Here is a 14,041-nt window from a genome sequence, read left to right as displayed (position 1 = left end):
TGCTAATTGTGGAATCTTGAATTTGATCTAAACGCCATGTTTTTAAAAGCACTTCCACACATTACTTCTTTTGCTACATTTTCCCTGTGATTCTTTAATACGCAAATTCAGATTTGAAAAACATTCCTTTAAAAAACACACACAAAGAAGAGGAATACATGGCAAAATTTGATTACTTTGGGAAAAATCCATTAAGCAGAGTAAGCTATAAAATAAATGCATAGGGATTGAGTTTCGCTCATCCTTTTGCTCCACTAAAAGAGTGGAGACCTTCCCCCCTCAATTCCACCCCCACACACTTTGGTGGCAACAACAGCTTTAGTGAATCAGAGCTACACGAACCTACCAGAAAGAATGAGAGGAAACCAACCATTCAGCCAACCGCAGTGACCAGAGGGAGGGAGAGGAGAGGGCGGGCGGTGCAGTTCCCCTCACTCTCTGGAATGGGCCCTTTTGTGTGATTTCCTGTGGAGGCAGCAGTCGGGGCTGCTATATATATACAGCGATGCCCCCCTGTGTCACACAGCTCAGAGAACACCTCCTGCTTCCTCTCTCCAAAATGGGAAAGGTAAATCCGGGGTACCAGATGCCCCCCTTCTGCTCTGTCGGCGCATCCTCAGCAGGGAAATCTCTCTCATGCTTTCTGTCTTCCCATTGCAGATCACCTTCTACGAGGACCGGGGCTTCCAGGGCCGCTGCTACGAGTGCACCAGCGACCACTCCAACCTGCAGCCCTACTTGAGCCGCTGCAACTCCATCCGCGTGGACAGCGGCTGCTGGATGCTCTATGAGCGCCCCGACTACCAGGGCCGCCAGTACTTCCTGCGGCGGGGCGACTACCCCGACTACCAGCAGTGGATGGGCCTCAGCGACTCCATCCGCTCCTGCCGCCTCATTCCGCAAGTCAGTGTGACTCTGAGTTTATGTGATCTGTCTCTGCCAATTAACTTGGTCTAAAAAGTTATCTGAACCCAAAGAAAGAAGAGGCGAGACCTGGCTCAAGCAGTTTAGAAGGAGGATGCCTGCGGGGATGGAAGTCATTCCTCACCATCTCTAATGTTGTGTTCACATTTTAAATAGAGTAGGGATGAAAAGATCAGGGACAGGCTAAGAAGAGGTAGAATATAAAAGATTTGAGTATACTTTTTTAAAGATGTAATTTCTGTTCCTTGCAAGTTATATCAAGTGAAAAAGCAAATGTATCACATTTGGGTAAATAGCGTCTAGGCCTGCTTATTGACTGCAGACACTGGAGCTTTCTTACCCTTCCTCCTCTACTTGATTATTCTGCCCTGTATTCTGGTTTCTATTCCAATGTAAGCGTCAGGACAGATTAGTTCAGCTTAGAGGTATCAAGTACAAGGCCAGATCCCAAACTGAAGTTTGGGATTCAGTATTTGGGGGAGGGGAGGGGAGGGAATCTGTAATTTCCAGGAGAGTGGGTTGGAGGAGAGGGGCATGGAATAGAGTGCCATCAAAACTGAGTCTATTGAAGGTGATTTTTGCTATAGAGGGAGATGTAGCAGTTGAGAGCAAGAGACACAGAAGAAGCTGAGAGTCAGAAGGGTTCCACTTTGAACTAAAATGGAGGTTTTCAAAACTGATAAGGAAACCATACCATCCTATTTGTTGCAAGAGTTTACTAATCTCAAATTTCATAGCATACATGAAAGCAAATATAGCTCCTTACAGAAAATAGCTTAATGTGGATAACTTTTTAATCAGAGTAATATATCACAATGATTCTCCCCTATACAAAGACTCTATCACTTTTCTACTTTGAGTGATAGGCTCTCAAGCCATGAGCACTTGAAATGATGTGATAATCTTCCTTTTAGGTAAATTTTAATTCCCAGGGAATTCCCAGAAGCTAATGGATAGAGGCTGAAGAGTTACTGGGTTCTGCTCCTAGCTTTGCCTATAATTATTATAGTTGGGCTAGTAAGAAAGACTCATGAGCCTGCACAAATTTGGACTCAAGAGATTTCCCAGTAAGTGTGGCCATGGAGGTACAGGGGCTAGAATTGTAGTTTCTCTCCATTTATGTTCATGTGTTTTTCCTCATTTGTCTGCCACCCTAGCACTCAGGCACTTACAGAATGAGGATCTACGAGAGAGATGAGTTCAGAGGACAAATGTTGGAGATCACAGAAGACTGTATCTCTCTCCAGGACCGCTTCAGCTTCAATGAAATCCACTCCCTCAATGTGCTGGAGGGCAGCTGGATTCTGTACGAGATGCCTAGCTACAGGGGAAGGCAATACCTACTGAGGCCCGGGGAGTATAGGAGATACCTTGACTGGGGGGCTACGAATGCCAAAGTGGGTTCTTTTAGAAGAGCCATGGATTTTTACTAAAATACTTACATTCCCTTTTCTTCCTTAGAGTCCAATAAAATCCATAGCTTGTGTTTCTGGCACTATGAGAGTCTTGCTTTTCTTTCAATCTGTTAAGCATTTATAAGCAATGATGACATTAAGCCAAACATAATAACATGTTTTCAAGGTGGAAAATAACTTATTAGAAGATGAATAAGGTAGAAAATATTATTTCCAGCACTGTGTGTGCATGTGTGAGTGAATGTGAATGCATCAGTTTAATAGCAATATACTATAATATACTATAATACTAAATGAAAAATAAGGATTCTAAATTTTCTGGAGAAACATATGGGATTATATATTTTGCTTCTTTTATTATTCAAAAGATATTAAGGTTATTAATGAAATATATGGTACAGTAAATTAAAAATAATTGTATGAAATAGATTATATAGCCAAAAAAATTAAATTCAGTATGTGGAAGAAATATCCCCACTACCATGTTTAATGCAGTTTTTACAACAGCCATAAGATCGAATCAATTTAAGTGCTCCTCAGTGGATGACTAAATTCTCTCCCACCCCTCCACCCCTGCTCCCTAGATGACTACATTTTAAAAGTGGTATTTAATATGCAATGGATTACTATTCAGCTATACCAAAGAGAGGTCTTGTCATTTAAAGCACTATGGTGAACATGCAGACTTTTACACTAAGTGATAGGTGAGACACAGAAAGTCAATTGCTGTATGTCACCCATGTGGGATCTGAAAAACAATATGAGCTCAGAAAAGTAGAAAGTAAAATAGTGATTAGCAGCTGCTGTCTTTATTGAAAGACTCAGGTACTGTTGGACAAAGGCTGCACAAGTTTACCTCGATAAGCCTAAAAACATTAAGCACTGTACAAGATGACAAGTGTATCTTGTATATCTGAATAATGCAAATAGGATGATTATAAAGTGTTCTAAGCACAAAAATAATTATGTGGAAAAATTTATGCCTTAATTAGTCATTCCACCATGCGTATATACTTTAAAACATCATGATGTACATGGTAAGCACGTACTACTTAACTTGTCAATGGAATCAACTAAGAACAGTAAGAAAAGAAAATAGGACAGCAAAAGAGAAAAGTGGACAAGGAAGTTGAGTCACAAGAAAAACCAAAAGCAGGACAGATAAAATGGAACCAAGAAGAAAGTTCAAACCCAAGCTGAATGCCAGAAGCTGATACATAGCTGTAAATAGACCTGGCTGTGATCCAGCAACCAAGTCAGAGAAGGAAACAAGACCAGTCCAAGGGTTTAGAAGACAACAATGAAACTGATGGCTTCAAGTCAGAATTCATTGGAAGCATCCCATCCTTTGAGAGTCAAGTAAATCTCCCATCTCACACAGATAGGAGTTTTGTGTATCCAATTCTTCCAACCTAATGAATGTCCTATGTTTTTCCTATAACTCTCTACATTGTCCTCTTCCCTCCTTACCCTCCTCACCCTCCTCACCCTTCTTACTCATCCCTCCATAGTGCTAACCCCAGACACCACACTGGCTCTGACAGTGACAGAATCCTTTTCCTGTAAACTTCTCGCCCTCTCTCCTGTACAGCATTGATGCACAGAGGCTCTGGGAACACAAGTGTGAGTTTATATCCCAACAGTACATTGCTATCTAATTGGATGTGAGCTGGCCTCTGGGGCTGGAGGTATAGCTTTGCTGTATGTAGAGCCCTTAGCTAAGATGCAGAAAGCCTGAGTTCAGTGTCCAGTGCTACAAAATAACAACACAAAAATCTATCTTAGATAGTCCTACTTTAGATGGTCTATAGGTACCATTCTCATGCTGGATGACCTGTCTTCTCTCTTTGATTTTCTCCCCTTTTCTTGGTGCCTCCCTCCTCTCTCTTTAAAGCAAATGTTACAATTTTGGGAGTAGAATGGAAGAGAGATGCCTACAGGAGCCAACTATTTCCCATTTGGAGGGACCAACAGTTTGATATTGTCCCAGGGGCAGCTCTCCAACTCTAAATATCCTAAACACTGCTGTTTCCTGCCATCAAGGTTTGTAAAACTAAGCCCTGATTTTTTTCCTCTTCTTCCCTTTAAATCTATAAAAATCCCAAAGACCCTGGAATGAAAGCTATAAGTACCAAGAACTGTCATTATTATACCCCCCAAAGAGTTTTCATTGTGAACTCTTTCTCCATTTTTCTTACCCTGCCCATCATAGAGTTAGGTTCTGATTAAGTGCATTATCTTGTACTCTCCCATCCACACCATTGGAGTTCAACTTTTCTCCTTTGTGAGTTAATCAAAGCACAAATGACAGTCATAACCACTTGCTATGTGTGTGTGTGTATACATATATATATGTATATATATATATATACCATTAGATCATTACTATCAGAGGAATACTATCAGCAGCTATGCCCTTGGCCAATCTCTTTCTTCAGGTCATTTTGGCCTACATGGTCACTACTCAAATAGACACTTTTCACTTAACCCAGCACAGATATAATACAAATACTACATTAATTGCTAAGAAGCAGAAATTCAGATGATAAAATCAATTTATAAAGCCTCAGATACTAACAATGAGATTGGCCACTGCTGTTGGAAAACTAATTTGTTCTTTCAGAACTCATAAAAATTAGATAATTAAAACTGCTAAGATGGGGGAGTTTGGCCTAGTGGTAGAGTGCTTGCCTAGCATGCACGAAGACCCGGGTTCGATTCCTTGGTACCACATACTTAGAAAAAGGCAGAAGTGGTGCTGAGGCTCAAGTGGTAGAGCTCTAGCCTTGAGAAAAATCCACGGCCAGTGCTCAGGCCCTGAGCTTAAGCCCAGGACTGGCAAAAAAACAAACAAACAAAAAACTGCTAAGATGTTAAGACTGAAAACAATATAACATTACTGCTTTCTCCCCTTTCCTTTACTTCTCCCCACCATTATAAAAGCCCATGAATTCAAGCAAGGACAGGGTAATATCATCTTATATACTGAAAGTCAAAAATGTGAGCTTTGATGTAAATGTTTTTGCCCATGTAAGCTAAGCACAGGAAACAGCCCCACAGATCACTATCACAGTGTCCTTCAGACTAGAGAATGGCATTCACTCATTCCCCAAGCATCTATTGAGTCATCTTTATATGTCAATCTATTTGTTCCATTACCGGAAACACAAAAATAAAGATGGAATAGCTCCTACCCTCATGGTGCTCCCCATCTCTATTTTTTAAGAATTTATTAACATTGATTTGTACATCATATTTTAGATGACAAGTTTAACATACAAATGTTCAAGGCGGGAATCTCTATTTACAATCACTGGGACTTAGTATTTAGAACTTAATCACAATTAGGCTAAGGGTTTGTATGTCATAGGAACATATTAATTTATGAAATAAAACATTATGTCTATAGAGTCATAGGTTTTATGTCTATATAGTTATGTTTATATTTCCATTACCATGTCCATAGCATTGGGTATGCAAATATTGAGTACTCTTGTACTCTTTGGATCTAATAGCCACATATTAAGGATACCATGCTTTCCATCTCTATTTTAAGGACTGATCATTGGATGAGTGACAGCTGCCATTATCAAAAATGAGAGAATGGACTAGACACCAGTGATGCAAACATGTAATCTCAACATTTGGGAAACTAAGATGGAAAAAAATCACTAGTTGTAGGGATTAGTCTGAGTTACATAGATTCTGCATCAGAGACAGACAGGCAGGCAGACAGGCAGACCAACTGGCAGAAAGATGACCCACAGAAATGTATTTTCAAAGTTTATTTCAAAAACTATTTAGTGCTGGTTATAAATACAGATGCCAAGAGTCTCTTCTCTACCTAAAGACATAGATGGTGAGAGGCACAGTAATTTTTATGCATACTAGAGTTTGAGTCACCACTAAGTGAGTTCTAATGTCTGTGCATGCCTAAGTTGCTTTTTAAAGCACAAAATGGCAACATAAAGGATAGACTATTCAGGATCTTTGAGAAGACCAAATAAGCTCTCAATTGGTAGAGCAGTAGCCAAGGGGTAAAGTGGCTGCAGGTGCTGAATTCCAGTCCCAACCTCAGACCTAGGATAAAAAAAAAAAGATCAAATGCTTTTGAGAGAAATGAGCAAGCTAAAAGTCATCCTCGATAATTTCACTACATTGCTAGTATCTGTCACCAGTACCACCAGAGCATGTGAACTAGGTATGTGCTGACCACATTACATATATAATCCTAGTAACTCATGCTAGTGTTTTTTAGTTTGAGACATCCAGGAACATGCCTCCCTTTAAACTAGCTAAGTTCATGACTTACTGCAACTAGAAAGAACTCCCCAGCATGAAGAACATGGTGTTTTACTGTTAGATGGTGTTAAAAACAACTTAGTGGTGGGTTGCCTAAAAAGCACCAAAGCCTGAGTTCAAATTCCAGTTCTTATGAAAATAAAGAGCCCATTGCAGAATTTTCACTTTGATTCTGTGGTTTGGGGAAGAATCTTAAAAAGTAGAGGTTTCAAAGCCAGGCACAGTGGCTCAAGCCTGTAATCCTAGCTAGTCAGGAAGCTGAGGTCTGAGGATGGAAGTTCAAAGCCAGTCCATACACTAAAGTCTGTGAGACTCTTTTTCTCCAATTAATCACTAGAAAATGGGGAGTGGATCTGTGGCTCAAAGGGGAGGGAAGTAGCCTTGAGCTGAAGAGCTCAGGGACAACACCCAGGCCCACGGGTATCTCTTCCTTCCTCTCTCTCCCCTTCCTCCCTCTCTCCCTTCTTGCTTCTCTTCTTTCCTCCTTTGCATCCTTTTCTCCTTCTTTCTCTCCTCCCTTCTTCTCTTTCTCCTTTCCTTGCTTGCTATTTTTCTTCCTCCCCCCCTTCCTTGAATTACTCCACATGGTAACTCAGGTTGACTGTAATGCTAGCTAGTTCTCCAGAAGCTGAGATCTGAGGACTGTGGTCCAAAGTCAGACCAGTCAGACAAATCTGTGAGGCTCTGATTTCTAATTAGCAAACAAAAAAAAGAGAGAAAAATGGAGGTGTGGCTCAAGTGGTAAGCACCGGCCTTGAGCAAAAAAGCTAAGACACAGCGCTTATATATTATATAACACATTAGGATATAAAGAAAGATTTGTGATTTCCCAGCTTATGCAGCCATTCCATGGGCCTGAGTTTAGGCAGTTTAAGCATAATCTTCTTGTCTAGGAAGCTTTAAGGCCTCCTCTGCTCTTGGAAAGAGGAAAACAATCCAGAAAACAGTGCACTTGACAGATGTGTTTCTGACTGAGAAGAAGCTGATTTGTGTGAGGCTGATTTACATACAGTTCACCTACCAAAGAGGGAGTGACTGGTGAGTCACTCTTTTCAACATGGTGGGGGACAGAGTCAAAAGTAGCCAAAATCAGAATATAGATGTGTGTCCTCTGGGGGACTGTCCAAACCTGCAAAGAAAAGAAAGATGAACAGTTAGGAGTAGATTGAGTCTCTGTCATCCAGGGTGCAGTTAGTCAGTGCTTGTGGAGTAACTCTGTCTGACCTAACCTTCTAGAATTCCAGAGGCACTTCATCAAAGGCATCCATGCCAGCTATCCCCTCTCCCCAACCCCCCCCCCCACACCCCAGACAGAATTCACACAGTGTAATGGAATCCTAACGTAGAGACATGGATTCCAGGTCAAAAGTTCAGACTGATGTGCTGATAAATTTAGAAAACACCGAGAATCCCAATAGAACAACAGAGAGAGGCCCGTAGAGGAAGGGGCAGGGTTGGAATAGACCAGAGACCGACTGTGCGAATCGACAATCGCTGCCACTGAATGCGGCGTGGAAAAGCGATCCATAAAACAAATCCCCTCACTCGCCCCCGCGGGCCCCTTTTGTGTGGTTCTTGCCGATGCAGCAGCCGTCCTGGTATATAGGCCCCGGGGGGTCGCCTGCCCGCTCCACCGCTGGGATCCGCTCCGTTTGAGTCCCTCAGCCATGGGGAAGGTGAGCAGACAGCAAGCCAGGCGGGGAAGAAGGCTTTCTGCAAGCCCTCCTGGGAGCAGATGCTTTCCTGGGCAATTGTGCTTCCTTTGCAGATCACCTTTTACGAGGACCGGGGCTTCCAGGGCCGCTGCTACGAGTGCACCAGCGACCACTCCAACCTGCAGCCCTACTTGAGCCGCTGCAACTCCATCCGCGTGGACAGCGGCTGCTGGATGCTCTATGAGCGCCCCGACTACCAGGGCCGCCAGTACTTCCTGCGGCGGGGCGACTACCCCGACTACCAGCAGTGGATGGGCCTCAGCGACTCCATCCGCTCCTGCCGCCTCCTGCCCCACGTGAGTTCTGAGTTCTGCTTGCCCCCGGCTGGTGCATCCTCCCTGCGCTCTGGGTTAGGGATGAGGGCTGCACGGGAAGATTCCCCCTTGAAAAGCCCCTCCCAGTTGAAAGGACTGCCTGAGCCCAGCTAAAGACATACCCGAAAACAATAGACATGATCAGGACAAACCAAAAAAAAACCTGGGGTCAGGAGTGTGGCCTAGAGGGAGAGTGCATGCGTGCTCGCCTAGCATGCACCAAGTTCTGGGTTGGATTCTTGGGGTATCACAGACACAGAAAAAGCTGGAAGTGATGCTGTGGCTCAAGTGGTAGAGCACTAGTCTTGAGAAAACACAAGGACAGTGCCCAGGCCCTGAGTTCAAGCCCCAGGACTGGCAACAAACAAGCAAACAACAACAAAAGAAAAACTTGTGCCAGTGGCTCATGCCTGTAATCCTAGTAACTCAAGAGGCTGAGATGGAGGTTAGTGGTTCAAAGCCAGCCGAAGGGAGGAAGGAGACTGAGAATTCTGTTGTCCAATGAGCCACCAAAAAGTCAGAGCTGTGCTTCAAGTGGTAGAGCACCAGACTTGAGTGAAAAAGCAACAGGACAAAATCCAGGCTCTGAGTTCAAGAGTACTGACAAACAAACAGAAACAATATATATGTATATATAAACATACATATGGAAGAATCCACTTATAAGTGTCAGTTTTACTTTTTATTTTTGTCACCATTAGGCCAATCAAAAGTTGATGATACCCAATATAATGTAAATTTATACTGTAACATAAAACAAAGCCTGAAAATGAGAAACTGGTCAGTATTTCCAACAAATTAGTTTTCATCTAAAGAAATTACTAATGAATGAGTTAGGTTTCTCTGTGGGCAAGGAGACACCAAAACAATTGTTATAAATTATTATTATTATTTTTTTTTGCCGGTCCTGGGCTTGGGCTCAGGGCCTGAGCACTATCCTTGGACTTTCTCAAGGCTAGCACTCTACCATTTGAGCCCCAGCACCACTTCTGGCTTTTTTCTATGTATGCGGTACAGAGGAATCGAACCTGGGTATTTCTGCATGCTAGGCAAACACTCTACCACTAGGCCAAACTCCCGGCCCCATGTTATAAATTAAAGGTATTATTTAACCTTGGAAAACATAATTCTCCTAAATTTAGAAAATCAGATGAATTCTCATCACAGATGGTTATGGAAATCAACTTTACATTACATGATTTTGTTTTAAATCCAACTTTTCCAAAGCCAGGTTACTCACACCTGTAATTTCAACCACTCCAGAGGTTGAGGTAGGAGGGTAAGGAATTTGAAGGCAGCCTGGTCTACATGATCAGATCCTTCAGAATAAAGTAAACCCCTTGTTTTTTAAAATATATTTTATTGTAATTAATAGAAGGTTTATATTATATTTGCCAGGTAGAAGGTGCATTACTTAACAAACATTGATACCCCTTCTCATGTTTTTGTCCTCATTTCCCTTCTCCCACCCCAAAATAAAGTAAACTCCTTCTAGTGATCAATTTATATATATGTACAAATTTACATCCATCTAGAGACATAAAATAAAAATGAATAGAAAGACATTATACACAATATAATATATAATAAGATAGGTTATATACTATGGGTATATTATTCTACAATAAAATAGTCTAATATTATTAACATAAATATGCAATATATGTTATTATTGATCATGTGTATTTTATTTCTACTAAATAATTTTCTTATTAAAAAAAAAACCACAAGACTACCAGTAAAAAAATAATAATTTTTACCATCACCTCCCCAACAAAAAAGAATGTAAGTTTAAATGAGCGCAGGAAATTAAGAATCCAGACATCTGAGTTTTTGAGGGACTGAAACGCTAGTCTGAATCTCCTGGATAAGAAATGGAAAGTGCGCGTGCCTGTGCGTGTTAAGTGCTAGAAGAGTGATCCACGCGCGCCGCACTCAGCAATCTCAGGGACTCTGGGACTTTGGCATCAATGACCTTCTGCTCCAGCCTGTCCTCGTGGTTTGATTGGGTGAGTTGTGACAGGGGCTCATGCGCTTTGTCCCTTCTTTCTTTCTGGGGCCTGAGCAGACGGGGTCCCACAGGATACGCCTGTACGAGAGAGAAGACCACAAGGGCCTCATGATGGAGCTGAACGAGGACTGCTCCTGCATCCCGGACCGCTTCCACCTCAGTGAGGTGCGCTCGCTCCACGTGCTGGAGGGCCACTGGGTCCTCTACGAGATGCCCAACTACCGGGGCCGCCAGTACCTGCTGAGGCCGGGGGAGTATCGGCGCTGCCACGACTGGGGCGCCATGGACGCCAAGGCAGGCTCCTTGAGGAGGGTGATGGATTTATACTAAAATAGGTTAACACTACCTTTTTTTCATTTTGGAACCTAATAAAGTATTTAGTCTGTATTGTTGGCAAACCCTGACTTCTGTTTATCTTTCATGGTGGGCAAATCAATCGGTTTATAAATATACCCCCTTAGGAAGGGGGAAAAACAAGATGATTGGGAGGGGTTAGAGGAAGGGAAATGGGAACAAAAACATGAGAAGGGGTATCAAAGTGTAAGAAGTAATGCACCTGCCACCTGGCGAATATAACTATAAGCCCTTATACAATACAATTAAAAAATAAAGAAAAAAACTTTATTTAAAAAATAAAATAAAGGCCGGGAGTTTGGCCTAGTGGTTAAAGTACTTGCCTAGCATGCATGAAGACCCGGGTTCGATTCCTCGCTACCACATACATAGAAAAAAGCCAGAAGTGGTGCTGAGGCTCAATGGTAGAGCTCTAGCCTTGAGAAAGTCCAAAGTCCAAGGACAGTGCTCAGGCCCAGGACTGGCAAAAAAAAAAAAAAAAAAAAAAAAAAGACTTTCAAAATCTGATGTTTCATTCAATTAAATAGCACTCAAGTTTTCACAGTTAGTTAGAGGCAAGTAGAAGACCTCAGCCCAAGCCTTTCTAACATCCAGATTGTCATTCCTAATAAAGGGACATCATTCTTTAAATCAGGTGGTTCTCAACATATAATATTTCCTAGACCAATTTTCTTAAAATCTGATCTAGGGGCCGGGAGTTTGGCCTAGTGGTTAAAGTGCTTGCCTAGCATGCATGAAGACCCGGGTTCGATTCCTCAGTACCACATATAGAAAAAAAGCCGGAAGTGGTGCTGAGGCTCAAGTGGTAGAGCTCTAGCCTTGAGAAAGTCCAAGGACAGTGCTCAGGCCCTGAGCTCAAGCCCCAGACTGGCAAAAAAAAAAAATCTGATCTAGCTTAATATTTTGTCCATTTTTGTTTAACCAAGAAAATACATTTAGAACAAAAACTTGCTGAGGGCTTGTAGTTCATTCTTGTAAATCCTAGTTAGTCGGGGGTTGATACCTAAATATCACAGTTTAAAGCTAGCCAGGGCAAGAAAGTTTATGAAACTCTTCTCCCATTAATCACCAGAAAGCTATAAGTAGACCTGCGGCTCAAGTGGTAGAGCATGCACACACACACACACACACACACACACACACACACACACACACACACTCAACACAATCTATTCTTATATCATTTTATGGAAGAAAAGAATATTTTCACACACACATGCCCCCCAAAATCCCAGGGAGTTCTTTTTTTTTTTTTTTTTTGCCAGTCGTGGGGCTTGAACTCAGGGCCTGAGCACTGTCCTTGGACTTTTCTCAAGGTTAGAGCTCTACCCTTGAGCCACAGCACCACTTTCAGTTTTTTTTCTAGGTATGTGGTGCCTAGGAATCAAAACTGGGTCTTTGTGAATGCTAGGCAAGCACTCTACCACTAGATCAACTCCTGGCTCCCCAGAGTTCTTAATGAAGCATGCTTCAGCTAAGAAAGAATCCTGGGGCCAGGCATGGTGGCTCATGCCTATAATTCTAGCTACTCAGGAGGCTGCTTCTGGGGATCAATGTAAAACAAAACAAAACAACAAAACAACCTTTCTCCAAATAACTAGAAAAGAACTTGAGCTGTGGTTCAAGTGATGAGTGGAGTCTTGAGTGTAGAAGCTAAGAGACTGTGCCTTGGCTCTAAGTTCAAGGCCCAGTACTGCAAAAAAAGAGAAGAAGAAAAAAAAGGAAGAAGGGGGGAGGAAGGAGAGAGAAAAGGGAAGAGAAAGGGAGAGACAGAGAGAGTGGGAGAGAGAGAAAGAGAGAGAGAGAGAGAGTTCTGCATGCCACCATAACAACTTCAGGGCCTCGTTCATGTTTGCCAAGCCCACTACACATGCCTCGGGCCTTGAATGTTACACACATTGTCTCTTCTGGAGCTTTCTGTACAGCATGCACATCAAGCCACATTTGACCCAAGCTATTATCAGTGGGGCTCTATAAGAAATCTAGGGTGTTTTCCTTGCTTTTTCAGACCCAGGCTGAAATAACACCTTTTCTCCTTGTAGTCAATGTGGGGGAAAAAGATCCCAACAAATCCCTATGTTCGTGTCTCCAGATAGGGCCTTCATTTCAGATACAAGCTTATATCAACAGAGGTAGTGGTCTGAACAGATGCCCCACTATCTTCTCAATGTTTTGTTTATTTGTTTGAGACAAGGTTTAAACTGACCTCAAACTATGTAGCCAAGTTAGTTTCAAACTTGCCTTTCTCCTGTCTCAGCTTCCCAAGTACTGGTTTAAAGGCATGAATCGCTACATACCTCTTTCTTTCCTAGGCCCTACCGTACATGTTCTCTAAATTCCAGTTCTTTCTCACATTTTACTATTTTCATCCACCCATCCACTCATTCCACAAAATGCTAGTCCTAGAGACAACTCTGAGAAAAATAACTTTTTAATCTTATTTTATTTATTTATTTACAGCCATTCTGGTGAAGTCAGAGGAGTGCTCTCACCAGGAAGTCTACTATATGAGCCCCCCCCAGGCTATCAAATTTATTTTTTATCTGAAATTCTTAATTAAAATGATGATGATGGGCTGGCTGTGGCTCACCCCTGTAATCCTAGCTACTCAGGAGGCTGAGATCTGAGGATCAAGGTTCAAAGCCAGCCTGGGCACAAAAGGACCTGAGACTCTTATCTCCAATTAACCTCTAGAAAAGGGAAGTGGGGCTTGGCTCAAGGGTAGGGCAGTAGCCTTGAGAAGAGCTCAGGGACAGCTTCCAGGCCCAGAGTTCAAGCCCCATGACCCACAAAAAAAAAAAAAAGATGATGATGGAATATATATGTGTGTATATACACACACAAAACTAGAGTACATATTATACACTTTATACGTTTATATATTTATTATGTCATATTATTATATGTTATATATCATATATTATATTTCTATATATTATATGTAATACTTTTGTGGGTTTTAGCCTACTTACATGGCTGAAACCTGTAATCTCTAGCTACTAGGAG

At 42.1% G+C, this 14,041-nt stretch overlaps 2 protein-coding genes across 4 annotated transcripts; both read left to right on the top strand.

Annotated features, from left to right (window-relative positions):
- Positions 1-559: 559 nt before the first annotated feature.
- LOC150048701 (gamma-crystallin B) lies at positions 560-2,357 on the top strand. 2 transcript variants are annotated; one of them, XM_090354367.1, is made up of 3 exons: positions 560-568; positions 661-903; positions 2,082-2,357. In XM_090354367.1, exons 1-3 carry the CDS (start codon positions 560-562, stop codon positions 2,355-2,357), a joined length of 528 nt encoding a protein of 175 aa, XP_090210493.1. The 2 variants fall into 2 exon arrangements, with proteins under 2 accessions (XP_090210493.1, XP_090210494.1); XM_090354368.1 differs by having other exon boundaries at positions 661-907; positions 2,089-2,357.
- A 5,835-nt stretch (positions 2,358-8,192) lies between these two features.
- Positions 8,193-11,011, top strand: LOC150048700 (gamma-crystallin C). Of its 2 annotated transcripts, none has more exons than XM_090354366.1 (3): positions 8,193-8,317; positions 8,410-8,652; positions 10,739-11,011. In XM_090354366.1, the coding sequence occupies exons 1-3, from the start codon at positions 8,309-8,311 to the stop codon at positions 11,009-11,011; spliced, it is 525 nt and encodes a 174-aa protein (XP_090210492.1). In that variant the 5' UTR covers positions 8,193-8,308. The 2 variants fall into 2 exon arrangements, with proteins under 2 accessions (XP_090210492.1, XP_090210491.1); XM_090354365.1 differs by having other exon boundaries at positions 8,309-8,317; positions 10,736-11,011.
- Positions 11,012-14,041: the final 3,030 nt, after the last annotated feature.

Source organism: Megascapheus bottae, chromosome 21 (genome assembly GCF_031878675.1).
Source record: "Megascapheus bottae isolate mThoBot1 chromosome 21, mThoBot2.hap1, whole genome shotgun sequence".
NCBI lineage: Eukaryota > Metazoa > Chordata > Mammalia > Rodentia > Geomyidae > Megascapheus > Megascapheus bottae.
Note: the sequence above shows the minus strand (reverse complement) of the source record. Positions and strands in the feature narration are given on the sequence as shown.

Coding starts and splice junctions, on each gene's coding strand:
- LOC150048701 (XM_090354367.1), top strand. Junction 904..2,081: donor CCTGCCGCCTCATTCCGCAA/GTCAGTGTGACT, acceptor CTGCCACCCTAG/CACTCAGGCACTTACAGAAT.
- LOC150048700 (XM_090354365.1), top strand. Junction 8,653..10,735: donor CCTGCCGCCTCCTGCCCCAC/GTGAGTTCTGAG, acceptor CTGGGGCCTGAG/CAGACGGGGTCCCACAGGAT.